Source organism: Cydia splendana, chromosome 1 (genome assembly GCF_910591565.1).
Source record: "Cydia splendana chromosome 1, ilCydSple1.2, whole genome shotgun sequence".
Taxonomy (NCBI): Eukaryota; Metazoa; Arthropoda; class Insecta; order Lepidoptera; family Tortricidae; genus Cydia; species Cydia splendana.
This window is the reverse complement of record NC_085960.1, coordinates 25,140,328-25,153,030: the sequence shown is the minus strand read 5'-3', so window position 1 is coordinate 25,153,030 and position 12,703 is coordinate 25,140,328. Positions and strand designations below refer to the sequence as shown.

The 12,703-nt window shown below is 39.4% G+C and overlaps 1 protein-coding gene across 1 annotated transcript; it reads left to right on the top strand.

Annotated features, from left to right (window-relative positions):
- Positions 1–626: 626 nt before the first annotated feature.
- On the top strand, positions 627–12,304 carry LOC134796829 (nidogen). The gene is made up of 7 exons (XM_063769045.1): positions 627–840; positions 5,659–6,146; positions 6,430–8,342; positions 8,774–9,808; positions 10,311–10,482; positions 10,646–10,930; positions 11,253–12,304. Exons 1-7 carry the CDS (start codon positions 655–657, stop codon positions 11,476–11,478), a joined length of 4,305 nt encoding a protein of 1,434 aa, XP_063625115.1. The 5' UTR covers positions 627–654; the 3' UTR covers positions 11,479–12,304.
- The last annotated feature ends 399 nt before the right edge of the window (positions 12,305–12,703 follow it).

Genomic DNA, 12,703 nt, shown 5'->3' with positions numbered 1-12,703 from the left:
TAAGAGGAAACGTAAGCTCGCGTTCCGTCTATAGGTACCTACTAAAACTTTAAATTCAAAGTTCCGTTACAAATATTGCCTCCTCCAAATCCGCTGAACCCGTGTATCAATTTATTCGTATACCTATAGAATAATAAAATATTATTTTATCGGTTTTTAGCCGTTAAAACTGTAATTATTTAAATGCAAACTACCTATATATTTTATTAATATTAATGCCTATTAACTGCCTATAGTAGAGTTTGCTCATTTTATTTGCCATTAAGATAAACTAAAGCCCTTTAATTAATAGATACGTAAAAAAAAAGTCGTAGGTAAATGTTTTTAAAATCTTCTATGCTAATTACATAAGTAGACCACACATTTTTGCTGACTGTGGCTAGTAAAGGGTTTGGTTTACCCTTTTACGACCAGCAAGTCACTAAACACTGACAGCGGAAATAGTGAAAACACCTTGCTTGCATTCACATAAAGTTTACCTTTGCAGATGAAGTTTCCGTTAGTGCGGCGTTTTAGGTTCATCGATGAGGAACGCTGAAAATCGCGTAGGTACTGTGCAAGCTCCTTAACGAGCCAAAAATCGCTATCCGCTCCTCACTTTGTTCGGAACTTTAATGGGTCATTCCCTATTAGTAACGCATACAGCGCGGCGAAATGCGGACGTGCGTGTTGGGAGTGGTGCTGCTGGCCGCGTGTGCGCGCGCCATCACGCGGGACCAGCTCTACCCGTACGGGTCGGGGCTGGATCTGCAGCTGCAGAGAGGCGCGGTGGTCGAGAGCCCGGAAGTGCGCCTGAGAGTACCCGTTGTGTTTTACGGAGAGACGTACGATTCAATTTTCGTAAGTTTCTTTTTCTTAATTTTCACCTGGTTCCTTTCGACCTTCCCGTTTGAATGAATTTTGATATCACCTTTCATTTAATTTTATATGGAACGGTCAACCGATTTAATTGCTAGGTCACTACCTTATAACCGTTAAAAAACCACTCATCAATGATGACAGGACTCATAATCCAATGATCTTTGTTGGGCCCTTTGTACGAGTATTTTAAAGAGTTTCGACCATTTATATATTTTTATGAATGTAGGTACATACTCAATTTACACGTCAAGTGCGCGAAATGAATAATATAGTGATTGCCAAAGTAATAAAAAGTATCAAATTTTAACAACACATATTTTATTAATATTAGTACCATTACACAAGGGGGAGGCCTATGTTCAGCAGTGGGCGTCTTATGGCTGAGATGAGTACTAGTCTATTACACGCAGAGTGAAGAAGAATATTTGTCTCCTGAAATTGTCGTAGTTATAATACGTGTTGAACAATGAAATACTTATTATTTTACAAAATATATGAAATGAAAATGCTTTATTGCCACAAAAAAGTACAAAATATAAACTAAACTAACTTAAAGTAACTATTCTAATAATATTAAGTATAAGTTATAATTATTTCTAAACAATGTGGCAAACGGTTTTGGCGTCAGCATGATGCTGAAAATGCCGCCCACATGTGTAACACTTCAGCGCTGTTTTTCAGCCAGAACCAGATTCCCTTCGCATCTCTTTGATTATCTTTGTGTTCGATTCGATTCATGACCTTGTTTAAGTTTAGGCTTGTGTACCTATACTTACCTGTCACCTTAAGACCGTTTGTCCTCGAAAACTTCATGGAATACTATTTATTTATCTTATAAATCAAACCTGGCCAACATATATCGGGTGGAACAGAACGAAGGACTTTTACGCAAACGGGGATTTGTTTAGGCTACGTACCTACTTTATTTTTCACATATTAATCATGTTAATATTTCTAACCGTTTTTGAGATACAGTTTGTTAAACATTAGTGCAAAAATCTGTACCCTAGCAAGTAGATCCTATTGAATAACATGACATGTGTAAATTTAAAATGTAAATAACTTTGTAGGGTTGTCACTGATATAACAATATTTCATTTGAATGATTTTCTTTTACTTTTGAACCCAGCTTTACGATTATAAATTATAATAACTTGATTGTAGATCACTTAGATAACACTATCCTTTCAGCTCAGTCTCTAGAAATGTTCCACCCTGTATAACAACGTATGACACGAAACGAAAATGCAACAAACAAAAATATCCTATGAGCAAAAGCGCGTATTTAATGGCACTTTCGTCCTTTTAAAAAGAAGGAAAGTTTTTTGACAAATATCCAAAAAAAGCTGATCACGACCAAAATAATCGCCGGGTGATAATAATAAATATGGCATTTACAGAAGTTATATGACTGTATGGAATAGCCCTTAAAATATTATTTTCATAAATTTAACGCCTGAACTATACCGCGGCTTACAAAATACGCCATGCTTAACCTTTTCAACGCCATGACAAACACAAAAGCAGTCACTCGGACGCCTCGTCACCGCAGTGTCAAAACTGAAATTGAACTTTATGCATATGCACGTAGGTCTATGTTGCTCTGTGGTCTGTGACCGATTAAGCCGTCTTTGGCGTTGGACCTGCTGTGCGGATATATCGGTCATTGGCGTCCAAAAGGTTAAGTAAGTAGAGTTACTTAATGTATCTCTGTTTTGCGTATTTCATTACTTTTACTACCATTTACTACAAACGTTATCACCTATGTAAAAGCATTGCGACTCCCACCCTGGCGGCATTACTGTGCTGGATGACAAGCGATATTTGTTAGACTTGGTAGAAGCCGGAACGGGAATCACACCTACTAATCATAAACTTACCGCTGTCGTGTAAACCTTGATCAGTATTTAAATATGTATATTAAAACCACATTGAAAATTGCTCGACATGTTTCGTTCCATAACGAGGCGCTTCGACAAGAGTCACACGCATTGGCGTATCGACGCAGACTCCTCGACTATCTCGTTTTGAAAAAAAGAAACATATATATAGATATACATATAACAACGTCTTAACGTCAACGTCTGAACATCACGGCACTTTTGTAATTATATTGTAATTGAAGTTATTGACTGTTAAAATGTGTGACTGGAATATAACTAGTTTTGGAGTGAACAAACAGGGGCCTATTGCATAATAAAATACAAGCTAATATTATTAATGATTTTACATACAAAATTACTAATAGTCAGATAGATCACCCTGAGCTATCTTCTGTCAACAGTCATGTCCTCTTTGGTTGGTTAACGAATTTTCTTATGCAACAATGCAACGCTACATAGGTATTATTTCTCTTTTACCTTTATTAACATTTTAAAATATTCTACATATATTTACCCGTATATGCAATATGTATCGCCATCATATAGAACATACTAAAAGTGTAGTTTTAAACTATGTTGACACATAGGTATTGACTACATATATACACATACATAGGGATATGGTCAATAAAGACCGTCTATCAGGTAAGACCGATTACAAGCTCTTTCGTCGCTTCCACACTCTCACACACTCTTGCGTTCGTACACATAGTTCAGTTACAGAACGTCGGCAGAGCAGGAGGAGCGAAGCTCTTCTTTTCTGATTGTGTCTGAGCAAAGTACGTACTTATTCAAATACATACATACAAGAGTGCTTGTCCTGTGACGATCTTAACAACCAAACATTTTATATGCCGGTCATCTCCACATTGAGCTTAAACTATTTCTTAAATAAAGAGGAGCGCACACTTTAAATGGTTTATCTCTTCATATCGTCGGGTGACAAGCAAAAGTCACTAACTAACACCATTGAAATTATTGGACAATAAACCGTGTTACAAGTGTAATAAAGTGCATTGTTACTTTAATTTTTTGATAGTACTTAGTGACTTTTGCTTGTCACCCGACGATATATGAGATTTTCTTCTGAAAAGTAGGGTCTTTCCGTGCAATTTGTTCTTAGTATGTCATGGTCTTCACACCATATATACTTCTTTTTCATGGCCAGTTTTTCGCACCCACAGCTAATCAGTCCCAATAACTCATCACATGGAGACACGGGATACCAATCACGTACTTACATAACATAGGTAACTAAAGTTATAATTTCTAAGACATTTAAATAAATAAATCACCGGCGGGGTCATCGTAAAAACATTTTGAAATCAATTAGAATACCGTGCCAAATGGACAAACAATGTTGTAGTACTTTCCATAATGACAGTATAGTAAATATTCATAAACATGGAATACAATAGAAAAATCCAATTAAATATTTGCTTCCAAATGAACTGCATAATTACTTCCGCGTGAATAAATAAAAGTATTAGTTGATTAGGTACAATGATTACCTATCAGTTTAGGCGGATTTGACTTGTTAATTCATTTGGTTTTATATTGTATTAGGAAAAACAATAAGTTAGGTTAGTAAAAATATACCTACCTACCTTAGGTATATTTTCTACCTTAGGTCTATAGTCTAGTACTACCGTCTTAATGAATAACAACGACAATTAAACAAAAATATCAGTCCACTGACGCATTTAAAAAGGATCTTAATCGGGGGCAAATTATGTTTGCCATTGACGATTTTCTTTCTTTAATACTTACACTACGAATACAAAACCTAATAAATTGACTAGGTAATCGTTAGGTTAGGTTAGGAAACCCACCGAGTTTCAGAGTCTAATCTAGTCTTTCAGAGATAAAGTCGTAACTGTCAATATTTTGTAACGATAAAAGATGATCATGATCAAAGTAGGTAGGTAACGAAAGACAGTACCTATAAGTAACCAACTAAGAAACGAATCTACGAATTCTACGAACATTTTCCATTACTCGTACCGTACGGGTGTACGAATGGAAAATGGCTGGAGTTTGGCTGGGTAGCCACAATGTTACATGGCCACTTTATGATTGAATTCGTTCATAATGTGTTCATGGAATTTCGCAGCTCCGTTGTACATTTACAATAATTACGATAAAGACTGCAGGTACCTATTCTTAAAATCTCTCTGGAACACTCGCAAATGCAATCCACCAGTGGCAAGGGTACCTACTACAAATGAGATAGGTACAAACAGTAATCCAAATTCTAGACTGCACTGGAATGTTTTTTTGCGACACGATAAGAGATACATTCGGGGACAAGCGGGCAGCGGACGGAAATGCGTGGCTATCGGACCGCCGGTCACTGCTCTTTTTTAATCTCGAAAACCTAAACTATTTTTAAGTCAATTTCTTTGTTTACTTAGCATGAAGTAACTACACCTGTTTTGCAAGGGCTATTTAAAAGTAATGCTATTTAAAAGTAATTGGCGTAACCAATATAGGTATTACTCTATAATCTCTATATCCCCGAGAATTGAACATGTCGGAAGAAAATGTGCGCCAGGCTAGCTATTAGATAGTAGAAGAAAGACAGTCAACATAAAATTAATCAAAATCCTACCTACCTACAAACTTTGAAAACGTTTACAGTTCATAACCTATATAGTAGCGCTTCGAAAATCATAGACACATAGAAAAAAAATATTTAACATCACAAACATCGCAATCATCGCATATCATTTGAACATAAAATCTTCATAATAATCGAAAAGTCATATAAAGCGCAGGATCGCTGCAGAAAATAGCTAGTTGCCTTTGAAAGTTCCATCAACCAATTGTGATCTTAAAGGGTGATGGATGTTAAAGTAAAAAATATGTAAACTTTTATAATCAGGTGTTTTATTTTTATTACCATTGTCCTCAGGTTAACAACCACGGAATACTTTCCTTCAGAGCAGACATATCATCGTTTATGAATGCAGAGTTCCCGCTCCCATATCCATCAATAGCAGCGTTTTATTCCAACGTAGACACCTCCACATCAGGGGCGGTCTATTACAGAGAAAGCAACGAAAATCGTGTTCTCACAAAAGCCACAGAGAGTGTCCAAAATAATTTTCACGATTTTTATGACTTCCAACCCACTTCTGTATTTATTGTCACATGGGCAGACGTATCTTATACTGGTGCACTAGGCAACCAAAAGAATACTTATCAAGCTGCCATTATTAGCAACGGCAATGAGAGCTTCGTGGAGCTGTTGTATCCCGATGGTGACATCCAGTGGATTCAAAGAGAGACTTCGCCGGACAGCTTGCCAGACGCAAAGGCACAGGCAGGCTTCGTCTCTGAAGACGGGCAGATGCTGCTACTTAGGGGCTCTGGCAGCCATCAGATAAGGAATATAATTACGTAAGTATTAATCCATTATTTACTTCTTATCTTTTGTTCCTTGCAATTTGACACCTGGGTCAAGCAACTTGACTGTTTGAAATATCCAAGTAGCTCGAGTCTTGCTATTGGAAACGACAACTTAGCAAAATGACTTAACTTTCAAGTCGCAGTTGTGCTCACCTGCTCAGTGAGGTGCTACTCAAACATTATTTAAGTGCATGCGCCAAGAGGCCATGGCGCTTCAAATATTAAAACGACTATTTACAAGTCCTAGGTAGTAATATTCATTATCTTGTTTCAGTTGGTCAAACACCCAAGAACCTGGGAAGTACGTATATCGCGTAGGAAACGTAATGCAAGATGGAAACGTCGTAGTACCAGATTTATACAATCAGAGTGAAGAGGAATCTGAAGAAGAATCTAGAACGTGTGCCCAAAGTGGGCCGAGTGTATGCCACATCAAAGCAAGATGCGTCGACTACCAAGCTGGTATTTGCTGCCAGTGCAATGAAGGATACTATGGAAACGGGAAATCTTGTGTTAAAGAAGATGTCCCACTACGAGTACACGGCAAACTGAATGGCGTTGTCAACGATGTGTCATTAAATGACGTGGATATTCAAGCGTACGTGGTGGTGGCAGATGGCAGGTCCTATACCGCTCTGTCACAAACACCGGCCGCACTCGGAAACAACCTCCAACTGGTCCACGTCCTTGGCGGAGTCATAGGGTGGCTGTTTGCCAAGCCTCTGGGAGACGCCAGCAACGGTTACCAACTTACGGGAGGCGTATTCAACCACACAGTAGACATATTCTTCCCGGCTACAAACAATCGCGTGACAATCACTCAGGAATTTATAGGTCACGACGTTTTTGATCAAATTACTCTAGATTGTGACATTAGAGGATCTCTACCGAACGTAGGTGTTGGCGCTAAACTTCAAGTCACAGAATACGAGGAACAGTACACGGTGATAGAAGCCGGACTAATACGATCGGAGTCCACTCGAACCATTATTGACAAATTAACAGGAGTGAGCTATGAGCAAAGAATACAACAAACAATCAAATACAACACCTGCCACAATGCACCACCAGAAGGCACGGTATCATCGACTTTGAAAGTTTCTAAAAATTATTTAGGTTACGAACCTAAAAATAACATAGTAAGGTACGGAATGAGCAATAAAATCGTTCCATTAGGCCAAGAAGATCCATGCATTTTTGGTAGGAGCACCTGCGGGCCTCACAGCTCTTGTGTAGTACAAGGGAGCTCATTTGCGTGTATATGCGAATCTGGCTTCTCAAACGTAATACAAGACGATGCTTTGGTATGTATAGATATAGACGAATGTGCTGTAAGCACGGACAACTGTGACACGAACGCTGACTGTTATAATCACGATGGAGGATTCCAGTGCCGTTGTCGTGATGGCTTTGAAGGAAACGGAGTGACTTGCAGCCGCATATCGCAATGTAGAGAGCAGTCTTGCAACCAATTTGCTTCGTGCATAGAAGGCTATGGAGGAGAAGCTACGTGTGTATGTAATCCTGGATATACCGGGGATGGACAAAGATGTTGGTTGATCAGCGCTTACACTTGCGACGTTCTACACAACTGCTCCCCTTACGCATCGTGCATCTTTTCACAAGTGAGCAACAGCCATATCTGCCAGTGTAAGCACGGTTACGTTGGTGATGGCTATTATTGTTCCGTGGATACTCAAACACATCCCGGAACCCTACCACCGATCACTACAACTCCTCAACCAAGCACCAACTACCCCGATAATGAATATTTAACCCATGGATATAACCATAACTATAACCAAGATACGGACAACAACGAATATAACAATAATCAAGAAACGAACAACAACGAATATAACAATAACCAAGAAGCGGGCATCAACGAATATGGTAATAACCAAGAAACGAGCAACAACGAATATGGCAATAATCAAGGAACGGGCAACAACGAATATGGCAATAGTCACGGACCGGACAACAACGAATATGGCAATAACCAGGAAACGGGTAACAACGAATCCGAAAATGTGCAACAATTTGTGTTGCCAAACTGCGGCTTCTTCGGCCTGGGCTGCACATGTCCTGAGGGGTACTCCAGCTTTTTAGACGAGAAAAATAACGAATTGTGTCGCTTAGACGGATACGCCGATCCACATCTATTGCAAAAAAATAACGATACTTCAAGTAAGACCTTGTTTATATTTTTTTTAATTAAGTACCTACTAACTTAGATACCTATTTAAAAAAACTACCTGTGACAATGCTAATATTCTGTATCAGTAGCTGGGTGGATCAACTTTTAGTGAAGTTATTCTGCCCCGTAGTCCAAGGGAAAAACGTGGTAGTTTGATAGAAGAAATGTTCTGAGTGAGTTCTACTAACATGCTTAGTAGAGATGACTGATTCTGGAAATGGCTTTGTAACTACCACAAAAATACATGTTTAGTAAATTTAAATACATATCATAAAATAAGGGTTTTAAAAGTTGTCCAGGTGAAAGTAACCATGGCAACAAGTGACACTAAAACGTCGATTCATCCAGCTCATACTTTTAAATATATTTTTGGAATTCTAATAATCCTATGATAGACTTATTCATAATTCTATTATTGCAGTTGCATGTACAACCGATTCAAACTGTCCACCAAATGCAGAATGTAAATTTACGTTGGATGTGGATGGCCAATACGTATCTCGCTGCGTTTGTCCCGAGGGCTTTGTAGGGAACTCCTACGAGTGTGTTGAACAACGTAGCGAAGTATGCGCTTGTGGGCCCAACGCTCACTGCTACCAGACTGCAAATGGACCAACTTGTGTTTGCGACGTAAGATACCACGGCGACGGATACATCTGTCGACCAAAACTCGTCTGCACAAACAGCTCTGAGTGTGAATCTCACGCCGAATGCCGGCCTGACGGCGCTAGCAACGAGTATTTCTGCCAATGCATAGAAGGATACATCAAGGACGAAAACGAAGCGTGCATCCCTGACCGCCAACTTTGTAACGGAGGCGTGTGTGCCGAACACGCTTCTTGTCTCTATGATAAGACTCTTGAGATCGGCTACTGCGCATGTGATGCAGGATATGAAGGCGATGGAATCTACGAGTGTATACCTAGGGTTAATGGCCAAGAACGTCCGTATGAAAACACAATCACAACGTGCGATGTCATGCAAGATTGCAACGAAAACGCGCACTGCACACAAACTGCAGACTTGTCATATCACTGTGTATGTAGAGAGGGATATACAGGAGATGGTTATGATTGCAGGCCGGAACCAAGCTGTCGGAACGATCCTTACATGTGCGATGTACATGCTTCATGTCTCAAGCGCAACCAAGAATACGTTTGCGAGTGTAATTCAGGTTATTCAGAAGTAGCTTACGGCAATGAAAGTCGGTGCGAACTGAACCCTAGACAAGCTGGCAATTTCCTCGTGGCTAGTGATGGCGTTTTTGTATACAGAGTGCCCTTCAAGACCACAGCTTGGGAATATGCGACACCTATCAACAGCGCGATCGACCAGATCGCTGTCGGCATAGACACAGACTGCCAGGCAGGCAAAGTTTACTGGGGTGACGTAGTCAGTAACTCTATTAAGCGTGCCAGCTACGATGGATCTGCATTTGAATTATTTTTGACAAGTGGTAAGATTTATACCTACCTATTCATAAAAAGCTGATATTAAGTAGGTAGGTATAGATAGAGTCAGACCAAGAAAAGTCTAGCTGCAGCGATTTTGATAGCCCACGCAGTGGAAGTGTTAATTTATACGTCATAATTTCATAGAAGTTTGACGTTTAAAATTACACTTGCACTGCGTGGGCTATCAAAATCGCTGCAGACTTTTTTCGGTCTGACTCTATGTATATGGCCATAATATCGTCATATAATTTTAGATTTTATACCAAAGGTTAATCAAAAACGAACAAGCTGGTAAGTAGAGAAGAATGCACAAATTGTTCTCTCTCGAATATAACTTAACCCTTTACCAGGCCGATATTTCAAAAATGAGAATCGAATGTCAGTCTTACTCATCGAAAATAGAACACATGTTTGAAGTGCCGCATGTGGGAAATATATATTCCTTAGCCTGGTAAAGGGTTAAATGCCAGCACACTATTACTTACACTTTTCATTATTTCGCAGGAATCAAGTCTCCGGAAGGAGTGGCCATTGACTGGGCATCTCGCAATATTTTCTGGACAGATTCAAAGAAGTTGACCATTGAGGTAGCTAATGTTGATACTAAAGTCAGAAAAGTTTTGTTTTCTGCAGACATCAGAAATCCCAGAGGCATTGCCGTGCATCCACGAAGAGGGTAAGCCTAAATAAATATATAATATATAATTCGGTTTTACATGTATTGTATACACATAATGATATTATATGTACCTACTACTTAAACTATTTACATAATAGACAATTACTAGACATGAAAAATCGAACGAAGTATAAAATCTTAATTATTCTTATTATTACAGCAAAGTCTTCTGGACGGATTGGAACCGATCAAACCCTAAAATCGAGTGGGCTAACATGGACGGATCTCAGCGAGGAGTTTTTGTTGACAACTCAGACGTGAAACTTCCGAACTCACTAGCAATTGACTGGCTGAGAGACCGTTTGTGCTACACCGACGCGGGACTGTTTCTAATCAAATGTGTCAACCTAGACACCATGGAGACTGAAACCATAGTCACGAACTGCTTGCATCCTTTCGGACTAGCAATAAATCAGGAAATTTTCTATTGGACTGATTGGAAAACGTAAGTCTTCTGATTCCCTAATGCCAATAATTAACTCACATGGTCGTTCCAAAACCAAAATTGATGACTTTTTTCTCACTCGCACTAGGATTTTTTTCCGTTTAACTTGTCAGGCAGTAAGCATGTATATGTATATAGGTATTTTATTTTATTAATTAACTTGCACATTAGTCAAATTTCTACCAGAATCCTCTATGTTAAATCTATGGTAATTACGAGGTTAGACTAACTTACAGGTAGGAAGATATGTATGTCGTAAAAAAGGTAAAACGTGACAAACGTACAAATAATCCACTTAAAAAATACCAAAAATTATTTCCAGGCTTAAAATCGAAAACATCGACACACTGACGCAGAAGAAGGGTCAGCTATCAATCGCCACAGCGGCCAACAAGTTGTACGGCGTTGCGGTGGCGCCCAATGAATGCCCCGGCGCCACCAACGTGTGTGCGCTGCGCAACGGCAACTGCGAGGCTGACCAGCTGTGCCTGCCGGACGGCCGCGGCGGGAGGACGTGCGTGGCAGGAGAACAGATTTACGGATATTAGATGTTAAGCAAGTTCAGTGTTCATTGTGAATGCTGGTCAGACACTGAGGAAGCCCCCTAATGACGCTACGGCAGTTTCTTTGGGCGGATGGAGTGTGATGGTCGTCGTTTTTACCGCTTGTTTCGCCTTAGATTAGACACCCGTTACGTTTCGAGAAGAGTGGTAGTGCTCGAACTAGCTTATCTATCCACAAGTGATAAAAACGCGACCATAACAAGCCGCTAGGACCTTGGAAGAAAGTAGCATCTAGAAGTAGAATAGAAGACCTACTGCCGTGGGCATCAATCGGCAATGCATGATCAATTCATCATTGACTTCGTTTTACATTTCCGCCACAAATGGGCACCGGCTTCGAAAGATAAGAGGAACAGAAAAATTGTTATCCAGTACAGTTATGCTACATAAATCATATATTTGGTCCAAATATATTTTTTTATATTTAGGTACATAACAATCGTCGATTTCTCATATAAACTTAATCGTATTAGGCCCACTTGCACCATTCGACTAACCCGGGGTTAACTGGTTAAACATTGAGTTACCATACCAGTACAGTTTGACACTGGGTTAACGGTTTAACCGCTTAACCCCGGGTTAGTGGAGTGATGCAAGTGACCCTTGTATATGAATATTCGTACACCTCAGCATTTCTTATTTTTATAAAAAGGTAGATACTATACGTATTTTAATATAAATATACCTATCACACTACGACTTTATATACAATAAATGTAGGTAGGTACTGAAAGCCATATTTATTATAGGTTACAAATAATTCTCAATGTAAGTTTTGTTAATATTTAGGTTGCCTAATCGAATCTGGCTTGTTGTTCAAGGTAGCGTGGATGGTACAAGACCTACTTGTTAAAGGTTTTGATAGATCGCGCCAGCACAGATTTAACCTGTCTCTAGTTCTGTTCTATGAGATTTGGCTTAAAGGGCAACTAGCATCCAGGCCATAAAATTAAAAAAATACGCTATTTGTAGGACTGTCAGGTAAAACCTATGCTGGCGCCATCTGTAAAATAATTCGACCGGCCAAGCCGATATTACTGTCATAGTGCTTCTTCCCACAAAGCAATAAAACTCATAATAGGTAGATAAAGCAGGCCACTGACGAGCCTTCCAAATGGATGCCGTTACAATGGATTCATCCAAATGGACGGCATCCTAATATTAAACATTGTACGTTTTTGACATTCACGGACCGATTTTGGATTGCAGC